General features: G+C 42.9%; 1 protein-coding gene across 3 annotated transcripts in view; it reads left to right on the plus strand.

Annotated features, from left to right (window-relative positions):
- Positions 1-712: 712 nt before the first annotated feature.
- Positions 713-20672, plus strand: part of SLC7A10 (solute carrier family 7 member 10) — a 45578-nt gene continuing 25618 nt past the window's right edge. For all 3 annotated transcript variants that reach the window (XM_075189182.1, XM_075189183.1, XM_075189184.1), the window contains exon 1: positions 713-1085. In XM_075189182.1, coding sequence (XP_075045283.1) covers positions 914-1085 — 172 coding nt within the window. In that variant the 5' untranslated portion in view covers positions 713-913. The remainder of the gene's footprint in view (positions 1086-20672) is intronic.

Here is a 20672-nt window from a genome sequence, read left to right on the forward strand (position 1 = left end):
ATCAGCAGCCGATTCCCTGTGTATACACTGCACACGTTTTACAAGATTTACTGTCAGATCTGTACTCTTAATCTGTCATAACCATCAGATGAATAGATGGTGACTCTGCACTCTCCATAGAGATCTATGGACACTGCCGGTCCTGAGTGCAGACACACTGCAGAAGTGGAACGACATCGATCCATCGTTGAACGAGAATTTTAGTTTGGTTTAAAAAATCAAATGAAACAATATGACGTTCTATTGAACGCTAATCGCTCATCGCTGCAGCGTACACGCTAATGCGATATCGGGCCGAACAGCCGTTTATCACATGATTGGCCGGATAATCAACTGAAAACCCTGTAGTGTGTACCCAGCCTAACACATCTGTATGTGCAATTTTGAACAAGTGTGCAACAATATACAAGACTGGAAAGCAAGTGCACTGGAAGTCTTCTCCACCTGCGTACTACACTGCCATAAAGAACAATAAAGAATGTTATAGCTGCAGAATATTCACATAATGCTGACCAATATAATGAAGATTAACACGGATTTTTACGAGGAGTCCTGTGGTGCAGTTAAATACTTAAGTGCAGAAAATATTTGCATTTACTGCTGAAAGATTATAATGAACTTTCTTTTCACAAGGGGAGGGGGAGGCTGTGGATGCAAGCTCTGTGTCTTTAAGAGCCGAGTGTGTGGACCCTCCTCCTGGCCATTGTGGAAAGTGCACACTGGCTGTGGAACGCAGCATGTAAAGTGTCCTCCTAGTGTGCCGGGTGTGTGTGGTGTGACTGTCGGCTCTGCAGGTGCAGCAGAGAGGAGATACCTGGTGTATTCACGGGGTCCTGTCCAAGAAGAGTCCACACTGAGCAGCACAACTAGTCTGGCCGGCAGCTGATCACAGGGAATTCAGGACACTGGAGAAATGGCAGGGGAGAATCCCATCAAAAACTCCAACAGCAGCAGCGGTCCAGGGCACGGTCCCACGGCACCGACTCCGCACCTACCAGATCCCGCACCGGGCCAGGACACCGCCACAGAAAACGTCACTTTAAAAAAGGAGATAGGGCTTGTGAGTGCTTGCGCCATCATCATAGGTAAGATCAACTATAATGCATGGGCTCCAATTTATATCATTTCAATGTGTTCCTAAGTGTTTTATTATGGTGACTTGTATAGTTCGGGAAACTGGTGCAAAGGAAGAGATAGGCAACCTGCAGCTGTCATGGTCCTGCGGGGCATGCTGGTACTTGTAGTACTACAACAGCTGGAAAGTCACAGGTTGCCTAACCCTGGTGCAAAAGAAACCTTCAGCTCTGGCCCACATGCGCCCAAAACACGTTATTTAGCTTACGTCCGTGTTTTATAAATACATGTTAACACTCATATTAAAAGCTATATGGGCATTTTTAAAAATCTGAAAGGGTTAAGTGTCGTGCTTGTTGAAAACCCCATATTTACATCACATTGCATGGTCAGAGGCACATTAACCGAAAGGAGGGATTGTTTACCCGCGGTGACTAATGCGCATGCTGAACGGTGCGCACATTTAGAATAATACACGTGTTTATGCGCTTGTGAAAGGGCTCAGGGTCTGATCGTTTGTTAACAGATTGCTGCCTCGGCTAGGACACAACTGGTACGATATTCAGAAACTGAAATCATTCAAGGTTTACATACAGAGAGAAGATGTTGCATATCTGGTGGCCATTTAATGCACATAATAATGTGCGTTTCATCTTCCAGATTAATATAAAAGGGTTCTAAGAAACACTGAGCCGGTTTGTCATTAGTAACGCATCCAAGAACATCAATGACACACTTTATGCCACTTGCAAATCAAGGCCACTCATGGTCATTTTCTTAGAAAGTGTAATATATCATCAAAGTTCTTACTAAATGTAAATGTCCTCTCTGGACTGTGTCAGTAGACAGAAATCTCACAGCAGTTACTACAGTGCAACATGTTAGCATAATATAACTAATAAAAAGAATAATCCCAAAATGAGAACAACATTTTAATTTGAACCTCTTAGTCTGTGTTATGCATCGGCCGATGTTTCGCAGAATTCGTTTGTGTTTAGCAAAGAAAAAAAGTCCTTTAGTTATGATAGAAGCTCAGCGCTGCAGGCAGAAGGGCAGGAAAGTTGCTCCAGTTTGAATAGATTGATGATGTCTCTTTTTAGTCTGTTTAATTACCTGCGGATGAATGGGCAACAATGAATGCAGAATGGGCTCTTGGTCTGCGACTCATTAATAACTCATCGAGTCATTTGCTGGTGGTGACCAGGTACCTGCCCCCTCCGTCCGCACCAGAATACAGATCTTTGGGGAATAATTGGCGGATGTGAACTCGGACATCACGATCCGAGTTGCATTCTTCCTACAGTATCACATAAATCTCAAACTGGATGCTTAGCTGGCAAAGCGTGGGGCTCTCTGGGTTGCTGTGTGGCTGCTTGTTCCCTGCAAATTACGTTTGGCCGGGGGGCAGACAGATGCTTCCGAAAACACAAAGTCCTGCTAGGGGTGTTATCGTGACCTCTGTCATGTGCAGAATAACCGGCTAAAATGTTACTGCGGATGTGTAACATTATTAATAAGTTATTAAAGGAGACTGTTTGTGTCTCTGACATTCATATCCTCCGATGGAGAAGAGAACCATCTGAAAACATTGCAACTATTTTGTTGTTGTTTTTTTTACTTCCTTGTGGCTGAAAATAAGATCGAACCTTCTCAGCGTTTCTGCAGCACGAAGGGTTAACTGTTTTGCCGAGATTTGCAACATTGTTAAAACAATGTAGTAACAGTAGTCTTGGCTGCCTGCCAACTCCTTTGGCGGTGAATAGAAAAGGGAGGGTGATGGTAAAGCTCAGACAATCATCTTTTCTAACTGAATTAATACATGTCAACTAGAAATCTCCAGCTCACATTTTTTTTGACTACCTAAAGGCAGCGGAAGAAGTTCACTTTTTTTTTTTTTTTTTCCACACTAACTTCATGAATGGTCCTTGAGAAGCATTGTTCAGATACGGGTTCTCTGTGTCCATGCATAAAATTAAGGTAATAGAACGAGGGACATTAATTGAAAGCCCAAGCCCAGATGAATGGCATTGCTGATGGTCAGCTTGGGTTACAGCACCTCATTCCTTTGCATAATGTACGTACACACGCTTGGTAAATTGGGAGTTGGAGACACCTGGAGATTTAAAGCTGTTCTTTGGGAATTACTACTTAACACAAACTAAGGTCCCGTTTTGTATCCTGGTGGAAGTAGTCATTAGAAGATGGGTAGAATGCGGCCATAAAGGGATATACACATGGTCAGCGAAAATACTCAGGTAGGCTGTGGCATTAAAAGATGCTTAATTGGTATAAAGGAGCCTTGATGAGTGCCAAGAAAACATTCCCTAAACCATTACACCACCACCACTGCACCGTCGATACAAGGCAGGATGGATCCATCGATTCATGGTGCTTCCACCAAAATCTGACCCTACCGTCTGCATGTCGCAGTAGAAATCGGCATTCATCAGACCAAGTGACATTTCTCAAAACCTCAACTGTCCAGTGTCGGCGAGCCTGTGCCCACTGTAGCCTCAGTTTGCCGTTCTTGGCGGACAGGAGTGATTTTTGAGAAACTCTGAATGCAAATAAATTACTACCAATGTCGGTGATTCTAAATCTTCCATTTTTATAATAGGGCAGTGAGATAAATGGTGTATTATGGTCTGGACGGCTGTGTCGTTTACATGAACCAAACCTATAATAAACTCTACAAGTTCCTAATACAGTTCAGAGAACTAATTGGATCTTCATAGTATTCTATTAGCATCGTTACAGATCAGCTTTCACTACAGACACAGAGGATATTTATTTGCAGAATACAGTGGGGAGTCCTTGACCTATTTACCAACAGTAGGTGGAATCTATCCAAGTACAATGGTGTATAACTAGGTGGGCAGGGATAATTTAAGAATATATATAACTTGGTGTTATATTGGAATTAACTCAATATCCTCCAAAGTTCTAAAATTGTTACAATAACTGGTCCTCTCATCTTGGTGCATTTAGTTATCACTGATTAATGTTTTCCACTACAGAGCACAGTTTAACTTCACCAAAGTAGGAGTGGCTTGTTTATCGGGTACCGATGGATCAGACAAACATATTTCATTACATATATCTAGAAAAGGGGCAGAGTTGTGGATTATACCAACATGAAAGGAATAAGGGGTGTATAAAATTGAGGGACTTAACACTTTATACAGAAACACTTCTAGTTTAGTAGATTTTCTGTATCTATATAATTTGGAATGGCCTCATCCATTAAAGTTACGCTAACCTACGGATGTCATTCGACATAATGATGTACTAATAACATCCCTACCAATCTAACGTGGCTAACACAACTATATACACATTCCTTTTATCCTCCACAGCTGTCTAACCCATTGTTGCCTGAATAACTATTGGGCCACAGTGAAGGTATTCTTAGAGCAGTGATAGGCATCAGGCGGCCCTCCGAACCGTCCCTTGCGGCCCCGGCTCCTTCCTGCTATTGTCAGATGTGTGTGTTGTAGCTTGTAACACTTGTTTATAATGACTGCTATGAAATAATATTACAGATAGGTGTCTGTTTCTTTGACTAAATGTATTGTTTGATCTTATTACTGAGATTAAGGATAAGGTGCGGCCATTATTTAAAGGTTAGAGGGTCGCCCACGTTTGCATCAGGTGCCCATCACTGAGGTTTTTCTAACAGCTCAATGTATATGGCTAGGAGACAAACAAAAAACGGCATTCTGGACCCAACACTCGGCTCATATAATTTGTGTATCTCACAGAGATCTACAGCTCAGGGGTATGAGCCCGTGAGGAAACAGGAGTGGCCCAATGCTTCATCGGGCATGAAAATAGTACATGGGGTGAGTTTCCACGTTGCTTTCAATCTGCCACTGATTAATGAATTTTAGGATTTTTGTGGGGCTTGTGACCCTTCATAGCAAGATGTAACTTCTATTAGTGTTCACCAGTCATTTGAGGGGTGCGTGTGTCCAGAGGTGATGTTCCCTGGCATCGTGCGGTCACTTTATACAGAAATGCCCTTGAGACCTTTCCCAACTAGATTAATGGTTAAAGTTGCTACAATGAACCCATATCTATCCTGTAAGGAATTCAGCACTGCAGCGGTTAATGTAAGTGCATCCGCTTACAGTAAATTCTTCATCTTGCCATCTGAGATATTGGGTTGTCTAGAAAGACTCATTTATATATATTCATAGACCAACTAGGGCCAGTGCAAACCCCGAGGATACCCTAGGCATTGTCACAACCCCCCTCCCACACACACAGAAAACACCCACCGAGCGCCCCCCCATGGCCATTACTTGTCAGTGTGGCCAGAGCTCCTTGTGGGGGCACGGCAGGACATTTAAATCATTGAATGATTGACATAACGTTGTTCATTCTTTGTTTTCGGTGCCCCCTAACCATTGGCGACCCAGACAAACATAAGCAAGTACGGTGACCAAGTAGAGCCAGTTTGGATGTTTTTGAGGTGTGTGAAAAGCCCAAAGATCGATCACAACCATAAAAATTCTATTGCATTGGATTTGATCACAAAGATCAGACCACCTAGTGGGCCGACGACCGGCATCAGGTTATCCGCGGACCTGAAAGTAGAAAGTGATCTCTGTAATATGGTCTTTGTGAGCAACTGGAACTGTCCAATTTGTTCTTCTTTTGTTTGGGAATCAAACTGAGCGACTCTGCTGGACTGTGCGGCGTGTGGAACCAGGAATTAGAGGATGATGACATTATTAGATTAATGTTAACAGTAGGCAGATACAAATCACAGATATGTGATGTCTAATATGTATTGGTCTTATGACATCAGTTGTGTTGATATCAATTGGACAATGGTTTAATCTTTAAATCAGTGTATTAAATCAAAAGCAATTTACAGAAACCCAATGCACTGGATACACATAAAACACAGAAAAGAGGCATATAAAATGACAATAAACATATAAAAGTCTCAGTCCATAACTGTACATGAAAAGTACCAATCAGAACCAGTAATCTGCTGCAAACAAGTCATAGGCAATATATGATATTAAGTCCTAATAGTCCGTAGAGGATTTCTGCATCCGAAGTTTATGCCAAAAGACCCTCATGTTGGAAGTGTACCCGGGAAGCCCAGTCCAAAGATCATGCACAGATGTGTCCACGGTGTCTATGTATCTTGTGCCCGATCCTTCGTGCATGCGCAGAGGCACTTTCGTGTCCCATCTCCGTACAGTGTAGAGTGGAGAATGATGTAAGGAGCTCATGAGCTTCAAGTTGGATGAAAAGTGCAACCTTACGCGTTTCACCCTTGCAGGCTTTGTCAGGGAATGTCAGATTAGAATGGCCATTGGCAGCCTACGCATTTCGTTATCATACTTAGGGAAGCGCGGATTCCCAACAATAGCTTTCACAAGTTTAATGGCGTTTTATGAATCATTCAGGTAACCATTTGGGTTGAATGTATACGGTGGAGGCTGTCAGTAAATCTCTTGGACACATGGGTTTTGTAGTCCCAGAAAAAAACACATCTAACCCGTATTTAAAAGAATTTATAGGGGGAAAAACTTCTGAATCCCAAGTCCCATCTTTTATTGGGCTTCATGACCTGCAGTTCCTCCTAGTAAACACTACCTCTTTTCAGACAGATTTCAGACTTCCGGCATCTAGGCAAAGTTCCGCTGCGCAGGAAGTGTAGTCATTCATATATCTATTGTTTTGTCTTTTATAACCACTAACTCGAACTGCTATCCAGGAGTCAATGCCTGGAGAATTTTAAAAAAGGGAATGTAATAGACCAGGGGGAAAATGTATCAAGCTGAGAGTTTTCTTGGGGGTTTGAAAAGTGGAGATGTTGCCTATAGCAACCAATCAGATTCTAGCTGTCATTTTGTAGAATGTATTAAATAAATGATAGCTAGAATCTGATTGGTTTTTCAAACCTGCCAGAAAACTCTCAGCTTGATACATTTACCCCTCATGTGTTCCGTAGCTGCCTATGTCCAATTGTCTAGGATCAAAATTTTCTTTGAATGTAACAAGCTGTCAGTTATGTAAACTTAACAAATCTACTTCAAGCTCTTGTAATCTTTTTTCAGTTTTCACTCCAAATTTATAAAACAAGGCAAATGGGAGATTACAGAAGGTCAAGTGTAAATGAAACTAGCGATTGGGGGTAGTTGTAGTTGTTATAATATCCCGCTTTACTCCAAGAAGAATGTTAATGATGTCAGTGTGCAATATTCACACTCCGAGCGAGAACAATGCTTCTTACATTGCTACATTGCAGGGTACTAATCTCATTTTAGGCCAAAGGTCTTAATACGCTATTTCTATCCGGACACTGCCCAGTTATTTAAAGCACATTAACGATCACACTCGTACGTTCGGGACTAAACGGAGGTTAGAAGGAGCAAAGAACAGATTTCATGCTACACAATTGCAACATTGTTGTATAATATTTATTGAGATTTTGCAATTAATTGAACTGCTGGTTTCCCTTAATGATAATTAGACACATAAAGGGCCTGAGTCATTCAGGGAAGGAAAGCAAAAAAATGGAGTAACTTTGTTCCTTGGCAAAACCATGTTGGAGGGGGAGGTAAATTTAACATGTGGGGACAGATTTATATTTGGGGTAGGGCATGTCCTAGATCAACTTGAAAGTTCAGTGTAAAAATAAAGCTATTAAGTATTTGTGTCCTACAGGAAAAAACAGCCAGTATTTTCATTATGGGCAAAATAGTAAACTAATTTGTACCCTTTGCATTCAACATGGTTTGTCCAGGAGCAAAGTTACTCATTTTGTTGCTTTACTTTTCTTTAGTTTTCTTAATGACTCTGCTCCAAAATGTGCAACACCTGCGCAATGGTTTTAGGACGTAAGGAATGCTCTCTAGAAGTTTTCCTTTATGGTACCTGATTAAGGGTTCAGGCCGCTAACATGCGGTAGGTAAGAACAAACTTAATTTAGAATCCGGGTTCCTTCACCCCCCGCCACTGCCAATTCCTGTGTTTTCCAAACTCAGCATAGGCAAACCAAAGGGAAGGGGTCGGGAGGGGGGGGGGGGGTTCCTAGTACCTGGAAACCCCCCTCCAAGCCTGGGGCACTGTATAATTGAGGTGGCTGGACCCTGCCACGCTTCACACAGCTCTGCTTGAAAAGGGAGAGCTAACAGTAGTGCACGCAGTGTTGCCCATATATATTATGGGGATAGGAAGAGTTGGAGAGCAGCCAACCACTGTCTAAAATTATAGCCACGTCCCCATGCATGCTTGCCACGCCCACTGGCGGCGTGGTGTGGAAACCCCCCTCTACAAATCCTGCGTTTGCCCCTGCTCAGCTCCTCTTAGCTTTTTATAAGGGTAAAATCAGAGCTGTATAACAGAACAGCGGCATGAACGAGCGCTACTGAGGGGGAGGGGCTGTTACACCTGTGCTTGTCACCATCCTCGTCTCTCCTGCTCGCTTATCCACAAGCATGCCTGGGATGACTCATTGTCCTCAGCCTTTATAATGGAAATATGTCAAGATTATAAGCTTACTACATTATTGTTTTCTTAATACTTTAGAGAACAACTATTCTTATATTTTAAAATGAATTTCAGTTTATACCTCTTCCTCTCACAACTTTGCAACCCTAAAAATGTTGTCCCTCCCCTCCCAAAAGCCTAGTGCCCCTAGGTTGCCGCCTAGTCAGCCTACTGAATGATCAGGCCCTTGGATGGCAACTTGTAGCCTGGGGCATTTATTAAATATATATCCCAATGCACGTAAGGCTAGTTTTCCTCACTTATAGTTGCTTTTTCCGTTCTATGGTCTATGATTAAAGCCCATTTGGGACGACAATCACATTTGATGGGGGTAAGAGCATTTATGTGAGCCCATCTAGACGATGCTCCATTTAGTAATATATTAGAAAGGATGACTGAAGAAGGCGGTCCTAAATAGGGAGTAGGCGGGACCTTGGAGGGACATTCTTACTATATTCGTATGTCAACCCACAATCCTTCAAAATTAGGCAGATGTGTCCTCACCTGAAGGAGTCCAGGAGACCTACCTGGAATTCAGGAGTCTCCTGAAATATGGGCAAGTACGGTCATACTAGGCGCAATCATGGCCACTCTGTTGAATACATGAATAGTGTTCTAAGACAAGGGGTACAGCTCTCTCATGTATCACTGCATAGAAAGCAAAATCTATGAATATGATTTTTAATAGATGGATTACGGATCATGTCCAGGGGCGGGCTGGCCCAGGGGGCAGGGGGGCATCGGTCCCACGGGCCGCTCATTCTGGCTATTGTTAGGGCCGGCCCAGAGGCAATTTCGTTTTTTTTTATTTTGAGTTTTACCGGCGGCCGCATCCCACGTGCGCCCGCCGTCAGCCCACGGGCGGTCATTGGACGCGGCCGCATCGCGTGTCACGTGATGCGGCCGCCTGGGCGCACCCCGGGCTGAACTCTGCCAGCCCGCGCCTGATCATGTCATACATTAAGTTAAAAAACAAAAGTGCATTTTGTATCCTCCTTTGGGATCTAGGACGGACAGATGATTTCTTGTTTAATGCAAACAGAAGGGAGTTTTACAACACATTCCCTACACACATTGTTCCCTCACAAATCTACCACAGCTTTAGGAGAGCTGCTCTATGAATAAAACACAGGAGCAGCGCCAGGAAAACAAACGTAAAGCGCCTGATCAGGAAGGAACGCAAGCGCCAGTGTCATTTGGGATTTAAAAAGATGCCGGCGAGTGTATGCGAATGTAGGCTGTATTCAGCAGATGCATCCAGGTCTGGATGAGTAGAAGACAATGGCGGATCCAGGGGGGGGGGGGGGCAATCCGGGCAGGGGGTTGTTGCCAGCGGCTGCACACTATGAAGGACCACCACATATTGTGCAGTTGCCGGCAGCCTTAGCTGTCAAAAATGGGGTGGGGACTAAATCGCCCCCCCCCCCCATCCTAAATCCCCCCCCCCCCCCCACCCTCCTAAATCGCCCCAGGTAAAATTATTTTCTGGATCCACCACTGGTAGCGGAGGTGTCTGCTTAACAGCAACCCCCCCTCAGACACTTACATCCAACTTGCGAACATGTGCAAAAACTTTTATTATATAAGTTACATACACAACTGCTATGAAGCATCATTTCAAGTTGAATAACCTAATACATCCCAACCCGACCTGCATGTAAAATAAATAAAAGTATATATTTTTTATCTTTGCTACAACACACACTGCAAACCCTAATCTATGGGTGAGCGATAACTAAAGTCGCAATAAGCACCTGCGAATCATTTGCAAACATTTAACTGCAAGCGGTTCGCTAGTTTGGCTGTTGGTCATCATCATTCACTGTATACAGCTGCCCCTCATCACCTGCAAATAAAACCGCTTGTACAGCCATATCTGTGAGTACGTCCCAGTCGGAACCGCTGCAGTCACAATCGCGCGGACAAGCCCTTAATGTGCATCGCCTATGTTACCGCACCCCTTCCCTCCCCCGTCACGGCGCTTCAGTCGCAATGAGCCGGAAGTGACAAAAAGTCACAGGTCTGAATAACCGCAATTGTGTGTGTTCACTATAAGCTTACGCAGTGTGGAAAAACGCAAAGATACGCTGCGCAAATGGACGCGCGTCTCACCACATACTACAACTTCGCTGCTTATCACAGCCTAGTGCATCTAAATGTAATGAGTTAGGTACACTCAAACAACACTAAATTTACTGATGGACAAAAGATAACATAAAACCTATATTAATCAGTATACTATACACAATGACCATCATCGGTCTCTATCAGAGATATCACATCCTTTCTTACTGCTTGACTCGCTTTTAAAAAAAAACCTTCTTGGACCTGATTCATTAAGGAAAGGAAAGTAAATAAAATGAGTAACTTTAAACCTTGGCAAAACCATGTTGCATTGGAGGGGGGAGGCAAACGTAAAACGTGAGCACATATTTATAGTTGGGGTAGGGCATGTCCTAGATCAACTTTCAATGTCAGTGTAAAAATAAAGCTATCAAGTATATTTTGCCCTACATGTAAAAGCAGCCAGTATTTATCTTATGTGCAAAATAATAAACTCATTTGCACCCCTTGAATTGTAACATGGTTGTACCAAGGTTCAAAGTTACTCTTTTTTTTTGCTTTACTTTCCTTAATGAATCAGCCCTCTTGTGTTTATAATCTGGTTGTGTGTAAGAATATCTGACATAAACCTGGCGCATACACTGGGGTAGGCTGGGCTGGGGGGCAACTGTAAGGTGTGTGCTGGACGTGTGGTTGTGTATAATGGATAGTGTGTCTGATGAGCACAGTATTTACTATTTGGTTACACACTGCCCGTTGTCATATTTTTGCAACATCATATGCAGTAAAGTAAGCTGCATACCTCATGCAATAAATTTATCATTGCATGCATGTCGCTCAGTGGGGTTGTATACAGGGGTATATACCGCCACTTTTCCTACTGGCTTCATTATTAAACTATTCAATTCCGTTCATTCCCATTACATTTTTCATACCGCCACTTCTAAATTTCCACTTTGACCACTAATGTCACCCATAACATAAATATATATTATAAATACTTTTTTCTTTTTTACCATACAGTGCAGAATACCATGCATGATGCTAGTGCTCTATGTAAATCCATTTTGCTGCACGACCTCTGCAGTAAACTTGCAACAATTTTCCATTTATCTTCCACCCCATGTCTGGCACCAGTATCATAGTGTGGAAGAAAGCTCGACTGGTCTGCATTAGAGTATGCTGAGGTCTACCAGATAGCCATGTCGCAGTAGTTAATTATATCGGGTACACGTGCGCACTTCATGCATTTACTACTACACAACCCTGAAGAACGAGCGAACGGCCGGTTTCATTTAGAAACCTGCAATGTTGTACATTGCATAATCCGCTTATGGATCCTAATCCCAGGAAAAGTCCTTCAGGAATGTTAGACTTATGGCACAGGGCGACCGTTCATGTTGTTACATGCAGAAGTCAGTCTAGGAGAACACTATTCTACAATATATGCACCAGGTCATTTCGGGAATCAAGACAGAGCTTATATCATCAATACCGTTAATCTCTAGAAAACTGCTGATGCATATATTGCCTCTCCGAGGGGTTATTGGAGAATACTATAGAGATTAAATCCATACTTCATGTACAGACCTTCAAACCCTTATAATTAACATCCAAGTAACTACAGAACTGAATTTTTCCATACATAGTTGGCACCTTATAAGGAGATTGAGCTACAATTGAAAATCTTCGCTTAGCATTAATTTTGGTACAATTTGCAAAAAAAAATGTTTAAATTGTGCCTCATTAGTTCTCCATCCCTTTAGTCTGTATGTCCTCTTGTTGTAACTTATCTTTCCTAAAAACTAATGTCATTCTGAATGCTATTTATGAACACAATATATTTGAAAATCTCCTATCACCTGTATATGCTAAAGGGACATTAAAAGCAAGCTCTATGTAAGGCCACAATTGCTTCTCTTGTTCCTCTCTTACCTCCTCCCTACAGTTACAGATAGCTTCCATTGCCCTGTCTAAATGCTTGCACCTAACCAAAACACGGTTCAGGTATGTACACATACAGAGGAGGATGGTGCCATGGATTAGTAACCATTGGAGAGCATATATATTTGTAAATAAATATATTTTTGCAAACAATAAAATGTAAATATTGGTCCAAGATTATTATTCAGCTATAAATTGAAGCGATGCATATGTTTAACCTGACCTGAGTACTAAGGTACCATTAAAGACCAAATTTCATGTAACCTTTCCTTGCATCTTACTCTGACTGAGTGCTCAATGGACTGCAACTTAGGAAGCTCAAAGGAAGGCAGCTATACAGGCAGCTGGGTTAGTGCTGGAACCAAAGTATTACAATTTGTGTTTTAGCAATTTTTTTGCATTCATACCAGTTGCTAATACACATGGGGGTATATTTACTAAACTGCGGGTTTGAAAAAGTGGAGATGTTGCCTATAGCAACCAATCAGATTCTAGCTTCCATTTATTTAGTGCATTCTACAAAATGACAGCTAGAATCTGATTGGTTGCTATAGGCAACATCTCCACTTTTTAAAACCCGAAGTTTAGTAAATCTAGCCCATGATGTTTTCTGTATGAAGACATGGGGTTAGTAGTCTTTGACCTGAAGTCTTACTAGTATACTATAAAGTGACAATATAACCTGCCTATTTATTTATTTTTAAACTGCAAGAATGTCTGCTGAATCTCTCTCCTTCCTCTCACATATAAAGAATAATATCAAGAAGAGATTGTCAGCAGGAGAGGTATACACTATACATTTTAAAAACTAAAATATATTACTAGTATAAAAGGCTTGCATAATGAATATTTATGGGATATTTCTTCAAATAGTGTAACAAAGTCAAATAAAATAGATTTGGTAAAATGTTGTAACAATTTTGATTGTAGTTGTATAAAATTGGGGTAAGCCGTAGTCTAAGCGTTCGCTACAATGACATTGTTAGGAACCCCTCCAGCCGGCACAACACAACCTGGAATCTACTCTGCCAATCAGGTGTTCACTGGAGCCCCTGATGGTGGGGACAGACTGGGCCGCAGACTGACAGAGGGTCGTGAAGTGTGTACCGGCTGGGGAGAACCCAGGCAAGCGGAGTGAAGTCCACGCAGAGGTCAAGGGCCGGCAGCAGGTCGCAATACCAGTTAACAAGCCGGGGTCAAGGGTCACAGGCAGACAGGAGAAACGGTAAACAGGCCAGAGGTCAGGGTCACGGGATACACAAGCGAAGTCCAAATCCAAGCCAGGGGTCATACACGGGAGGTCAGCAGAAGTTCAAATAGATAGGAACAGGAACAGAGCAGGTCAGCAGACTGGGAAGCAGAAGCTATAACCAGCAATGAGGTAGCAGACCTCATTGCCTTAAATACTGACCCCAACCAATCAGAGCCTATCTCTGCAAGAATACAGCCCCCTGCATTAATTAGCCCACAGGCTACCTAGTTGCGCACACGCCCAGCAGTTCTCCTTGCTGGGACACGGCGCTCTCTCACTCAGCGTCCCGACCGTTGCCTAGGCAACGGCCGAGACGAGCCCCCGGAAGTGACGTCCCGGTCGTCATAGCGACGGCTGGGACGGAGGTAGGGGAGTCGCGGCGGCTGGGCACCGCCGCGGCTCGTAACAGACATGACCTTATTTATAGCTGAATTATAAATTTACATCAATTTAGAGAATATATAGACAAGGCATTATAAAATAAATTTTATATACATTTTAACTCCTGCAAAAATATTTCAATACACAGATACAACCTATGTTAAAGAACAACATGGTCACAGTAATCCGTTATTACTTTTAAAATATTCTGACTTTAGTTCAGCAGCCTTTAAAGAACCGTTTAAACTAAGATAAATGGGTGATAACAGAGAGTGATAGCTTGCACCGATCAAACTTTAGCAGCCACACAGCAAATGGCGATGGGAAATATGTTGATATCTGTCGCCGTATATGGGGACTACACCACTATATCTGTGATTGTTATTAGTAGATTATAATTCTATATTCGTACTGCTTTAATGGTCTTTTAAATCAGACAGCGTGCTTCAACGGGATTACTAACAGCAACACTGGTGTGCATAGGAACATTTTTGTCAACGTGAATTTTAACTGATAACAGAGAGCAGTAACTTGTGATCAGATCCATAACACACCTACATAAAGTATAAAATATTCCAGGGGCTGTATAGTTAGGGGAGCTTTAATATGTGGATAGTTTCATGGCCTTTTAAGCTGTGTTTATTTTTTTTTTAAGTTATATGGAAAGTTTAAAAGTTTAAACTTTTGGACTAGCCCCCACATGCCACTTTATCTGCGGGCGCTAACGGGTTAAGTGCCCAGTGATACGTCGCCCGGCTTTGGCTGACTTTTCCCCCAGCACAAGTGTGAATGTCTGACTGTAACTCTGCATGCCAAGCAGGGAGCACTTCGGAAAAATAAAAGGGACATAACTTCTCAAGGTGGTTGCCTGGGGAAAGAGAAGGCACTGAACGTGGCAGGGGTGTTAGTTTGACCCCGTGCCACGGAGCTAAAAGGCTTTTGCTGGATGATAAAGTGGTTCTGCTAAATACGAATAAGATTTCCTTCCAGCAAGGAACCAGATTACACAATTCAGCTGCAGTAGGAGATAGTCGGCCTTTGTCCCGTGTGCGGTGGAAACGGTTTGGACAAATTCACGTTGTGCCTGTGTGTACAAGCTGGCCTTTCCGTGTAAGTTCATTTGCATGGGCAGTGTTCTAGCAGCAGAATGTGTCCGTTCTGGGGTCCCCCATCTGACAGGGTTTGTAGGCCCCTTGTCTCCAGTGTATGGAGCTAATGTTGTCTTATTAGACAACATCGCTGACACTCCATTAGAGTAAATCGTGGAGTTTAAAGTGGGCTTTCTCTGCATGCAAAACAGCCCCCGTCTGAATACAGACATTTCCATAGAGTATCACTGGCACAACCAGTCAAAGGTCAACTAACCCCAGGTCATCCATGTAAGGGGAGGGGGGGGGGGGCATAGCCCTGGTATTTTCTCTCTCTGCCTTGTTTGGTTTACTGAAATACAACCAAAAATAAAATATCTGTAGGCACAATCGGTGCTTATCCAGACATGATATAGTTACCAGCGTCATATTTATACCCTGGTTCTCGTAATGGCAACTATTATAGTCATAAGAATCTGAAGCTAGAATCATCATCCTGCCATTAAATAAGTGCAGAGATGACTTTGAATAATCTGCTGGGTAACATGTCAGGCTCTGTAGGCACAAGACTATAAGGGCTAGATTTACTAAGCTGCGGGTTTGAAAAAGTGGGGATGTTGCCTATAGCAACCAATCAGATTCTAGCTGTCATTTTGTAGAAAGTACTAAATAAATGAAAGCTAGAATCTCATTGGTTGCTATAGGCAACATCCCCACTTTTTCAAACCCGCAGCTTAGTAAATCTAGCCCTAAGGCAGAACAGTTTTTGGGGCAAGACTGGAAGTTTTATTTCCTTTCTTGCTTTCTGCATTTTGTCAATAGGCACACACTGGGAAGATTTTTGTGGTATAACTATTTATAATACACTGTTTAGATCATACTTGCCAACTTTTCCTCGTTGGCTTCAGGGAGATCTCGGGAGAGGTGGGCGTGAGGGGGTGGGGCTGGACGAATCAAATCTTTTGGCCCGCCCCCTAAACGATTGTCACAATTTTGGCTAATTACAGCAAGGGGCGGGGCTAAGATGACACAATATTTGTCATTAAGCCCCGCCTCCACTGATCTATTTCGGGAGTGAGAACCGGGAGGTTGCCCTGCTCTCCCGGGAGTTCTCCCAGAAATGCTGGAGTCTCCCGTGCGCGTTAAAGAAAAGCAGCTAATGAATCTCTAGAGACTGAAGTGTCTTTTACATTTCTGTCTCCATTACTGAAGTCATGTTGTGTTACCTGTCAGTCTTTGATTAAATCTTGGTCTCCAAGAAAATGGCTACCTTCATAGGCATCAATACATGGAGATAGGACACAATTTCTGAACTGTGTCATCATGCCACAGATGGCGAAGCCAACCACGTCTTGTACTGGCTCAGCATCAGGGAGAATGCCAGACTCTTCAGGGAGTGCGGGAGATCACCCCTATTTCAGGGAGTCTCCCTGACATTCAGGGAGAGCTGGCAAGTATGATTTAGATATCAGCATACAGACATGACAACAAACATTTCTAGAACATTCCTGTACCACAGAGTACATATCTATAATACAGAGTAATAATAACTAGAGATTGGCGGGTCCGGTTCTCCGAGAACCGAACCCACCCGAACTTTGGGTATCCGAGTACCGAGCTGAGCAGCTCGGTACTCTCCCGCCCGTTCCGAATCCAAATCGAGGCCGAACGTCATCGTGACGTCGTCGGATCTCGGGGCTCGGTTCTCGCGATACTTCAACTTTATAAATACACGCCTCCACAGCAATCCATCGCCATTTGACAGAGGGAGAGAGCAGGGTGTAGTCATAGGCTGATTAGAGCAGGGACAGAGAATACAATATTGTTCTTGCAATTGCTCTAACCAAAATCGCTAGTGCAGAGAGGAGGATAGAGGTTTATTATTTTTTCTTAATATTTGGCACTCCCCAGTGCTTTTGAGGTGTCCCCCATAATTGTGCATAAATATTTCTGGCTGTCAAAAGTCATATCTGTCAGTAGTATCTACTAAATAATTTTTAGCACTCCTCAGTGCTTTTGGGGTGTCCTCCCTAATTGTGCATTAATATTTCTGGCTGTCAAAAGTCATATCTGTCAGCAGTATCTACTAAATAATTTTTAGCACTCCTCAGTGCTTTTGGGGTGTCCTCCCTAATTGTGCATTAATATTTCTGGCTGTCAAAAGTCATATCTGTCAGCAGTATCTACTAAATAATTTTTAGCACTCCCCAGTGGTTTGCGCTCAGAATGGATTCAAAGCAGTCCACATATGATCTGAATGAGCAACCAGGTTCTGTCACCAGTCCTGATGTTAGTGTTCCCAGTACGTCATCTGGCCAAGGCGATGTCAAACAACAGAGTGTTTTCAAATTAGTGCAAAAAATAAAAACCCCCAAAAAAATTTACTGTATTGAAGCGAAAAAGAAGTGTAACTGAGCAAAAGTTAAGTGACGATAAAAAAAAAATTGCAAGCATGCCATTCTACACACGCAGTGGCAAAGAGAGAATGAGGCCTTCACCTTTGGCTATTAGTGGCAGATCCCAAAAAGTTACCCAGCCTACAATTGGTGCACAACTACTGTTACGCGTCAAAGCCGAGCTGCAAGATAACAGTGAGGCATTACAGGAGAATATTTGCTCTGATTCACAAATGACAACAATCCCTGTGGAGAGTTCATCCAACAGTGGGATGTCTAATCGTGAGCATTCTGCTGATGTGTGCCTTAATAGCCCGAGTGTAGCCGGTGATACCCAAATTGAGGATGCCACTTTGGAATTAGAAGAGGATGAGGGGGAGATTTGTGTAGGCGACGAGGGCGCTAATGAGGATGTTGATGAGGTTGTTAGTGTAAGTCCTGCACCAGTGGCAGCAGTTCTGGCACGTGACAAGAAAAAGGCCATTGTCATGCCTGGGCATAAAACAAAAAAATCCACTTCTTATGTGTGGAATTATTTCTACCCAAATCCAGACAACAATTGTATAGCCATTTGTAGTGTATGTCAAGCCACAGTCAGTCGAGGGAGGGACCTTAACCATCTTGGAACCTCGTCTATGTTACGCCATTTAACGAGAGTTCATGGCAAAGTGTTGGGAAAAGCTGAAAGTTCTTCCCAAAAGAATACAAGCACTCCCTCATCAGCTAAGACCCTCCGCTCACCGACATCCCGACGGCTACAAAATACACCCACCACACCATCCTCATCAGTATCCTCAGTAGCGCTCGGAGTTAGCCCGGCATCCCACTTAAGGCTGGATGACTCCGGCACTATTATTGATTCCTCTGAAGAAAGCGTTAGTCCCACTGCTGCTGCTGTTGCTGCTGCTGGGGGTGAATCGTCATCCCAGAGGCAGGTCAAGAAATTTATCCTTAAGGGTAGGGTGTCATAGACAGAGTGACCCCAAACTGACTTTGTCCATTTCTCACAATATTGTACAGTCTATAACGGCTGAATTTTTTGGTATTTTTGACAAGTGGAGGGGGGCCTATAGAGACAGAAACCAAACTGGCTTTCTCCATTTCTTTACATATTTAACTTTAAGTGTAGGGTGTAATATACATCCAAAGACGATGGCTGCATTGCCAATATGCATAGATGGAGAGGAAGACAATCTGTTTTGTGTGTAGAATAAATGAAGGCCTACCAACGAAGAATTAAACTGTTTTTTGGATGATTTATTACCTCAACAATTAGATTACTTATCTCTAAAACAGTTGGAGCACTAAATTGGGTTATTTTAGGCCCAAAAACATTGATTTTCCAACAAAATAGCAAAACAAAACCAAACAAAACCCAAACCAAAACACGCAATGGCGGTTTTGCAAAACCAAAACCAAAACACGACGGTAATCCAGATCCAAAACCGAATCCAAAACCAAAACACGGGGGTCAGTTACCATCTCTAATAATAACAACACACTAACACATTTAGTAACAGCGCCACCTGCTGTCCCTCCAGTGTAATCACTCAAACAACATTAAGGGGTATATTTACTAAAGTGTGGGTTTGAAAAAGTGGAGATGTTGCCTATAGCAACCAATCAGATTCTAGTTATCATTTATTTAGTACATTCTAGGAAATGACAGCTAGAATATGATTGGTTGCTGTAGACAACACCTCCACTTTTTCAAACCCGCTCTTTAGTAAATATACCCCTAAGTCTCAGTCTGTTGTATTAGCACTTAGTGGTTAGCACTTCTGCCTCACAGCACTGGGGTCATGAGTTCGATTCCCGACCATGGCCTTATCTGTGTGGAGTTTATATGTTCTCCCCGTGTTTGTGGTTTCCTTCCACATTCTAAAAACATTACTAGTAATTTAATTGGCTGCTATTAAATTGCCCTTAGTCTTTCTTGGTCTGTGCATGTGTTAGGGAATTTAGACTGTAAGCTCCAATGGGGCAGGGACTGATGTGAGTGAGTTCTCTATACAGCGCTGCGGAATTAATGGCACTATATAAATAGTTGCTGATGATGATGATATCTCAACAGTTTTCACCAACCACTCAGTTTTACAATAACAATGATGGAAGAGAATAGCTATGGATAGAGGGGAAATCGTATGAAATATGTGCAGGCGCAATTATCAATTACAAGCTCAGGTGCACATAGGTTATCGTTTGCTATCTCACAGCACCGAGGTAATGAGTTTAGATTCCGACCAGGGCCATTCTGTGTGGAGTTTATATGTTCTCCCCAAGGTTCCAAGGGTTCCCCTCCCACACTCCAAAAACATACTGGTAGGCTAATTGGCTGCTGACAAAACTGACGTGCGTGTGTGCGTGCGCGCGCGTGCGTGCGTGTGCGTGCGTGTGTGCGTGTGTGTGTGTGTGTGTGTGTGTTAGGGAATTTTGCCGGTAAGATCCAGTGGGGCAGGGAGCCTATGTGAATGATTATATAGTGTCTGTACAGCGCTGCATGATGTGATTGGCGCTATATAAAGGATAATAATATACAGGCACCCATGGTACGTTCATCTAAGGTGCATTTTTTATGTAAACACGCCAAAGGTCGAAGTAATTGAGTGAAACACGCTCAATATACAAAGGTGTTTATTGTGAAAGCAGAGTGGTCTATGGACAGAAGACATTTTTACACCCCTTGTAGAACGCCAATGACCACTGCAATGTGCCAGTGTGTATGAGGGATTAGGGGGGATATAATCCAAGATGATTAGGGCCACTATAAACATACAGCTCCTCTGCTGCTTGTAAAGGTCTTGCTGAAAATAATAAACATAAAACAAGCTAAACGTTTGCAACTTTTGCTCCTGGAATAATATCACGATTTGCGGAGTTGCAGTTGTGTTTTCTCAGTAGCCTTTCTCCCTCCGCCCCCATGGCTTGTCAATGTACCGCAAACAAAAAGTAGCTTTA

This window comes from Mixophyes fleayi, chromosome 10, assembly GCF_038048845.1.
Source record: "Mixophyes fleayi isolate aMixFle1 chromosome 10, aMixFle1.hap1, whole genome shotgun sequence".
NCBI classification, from domain to species: Eukaryota; Metazoa; Chordata; class Amphibia; order Anura; family Limnodynastidae; genus Mixophyes; species Mixophyes fleayi.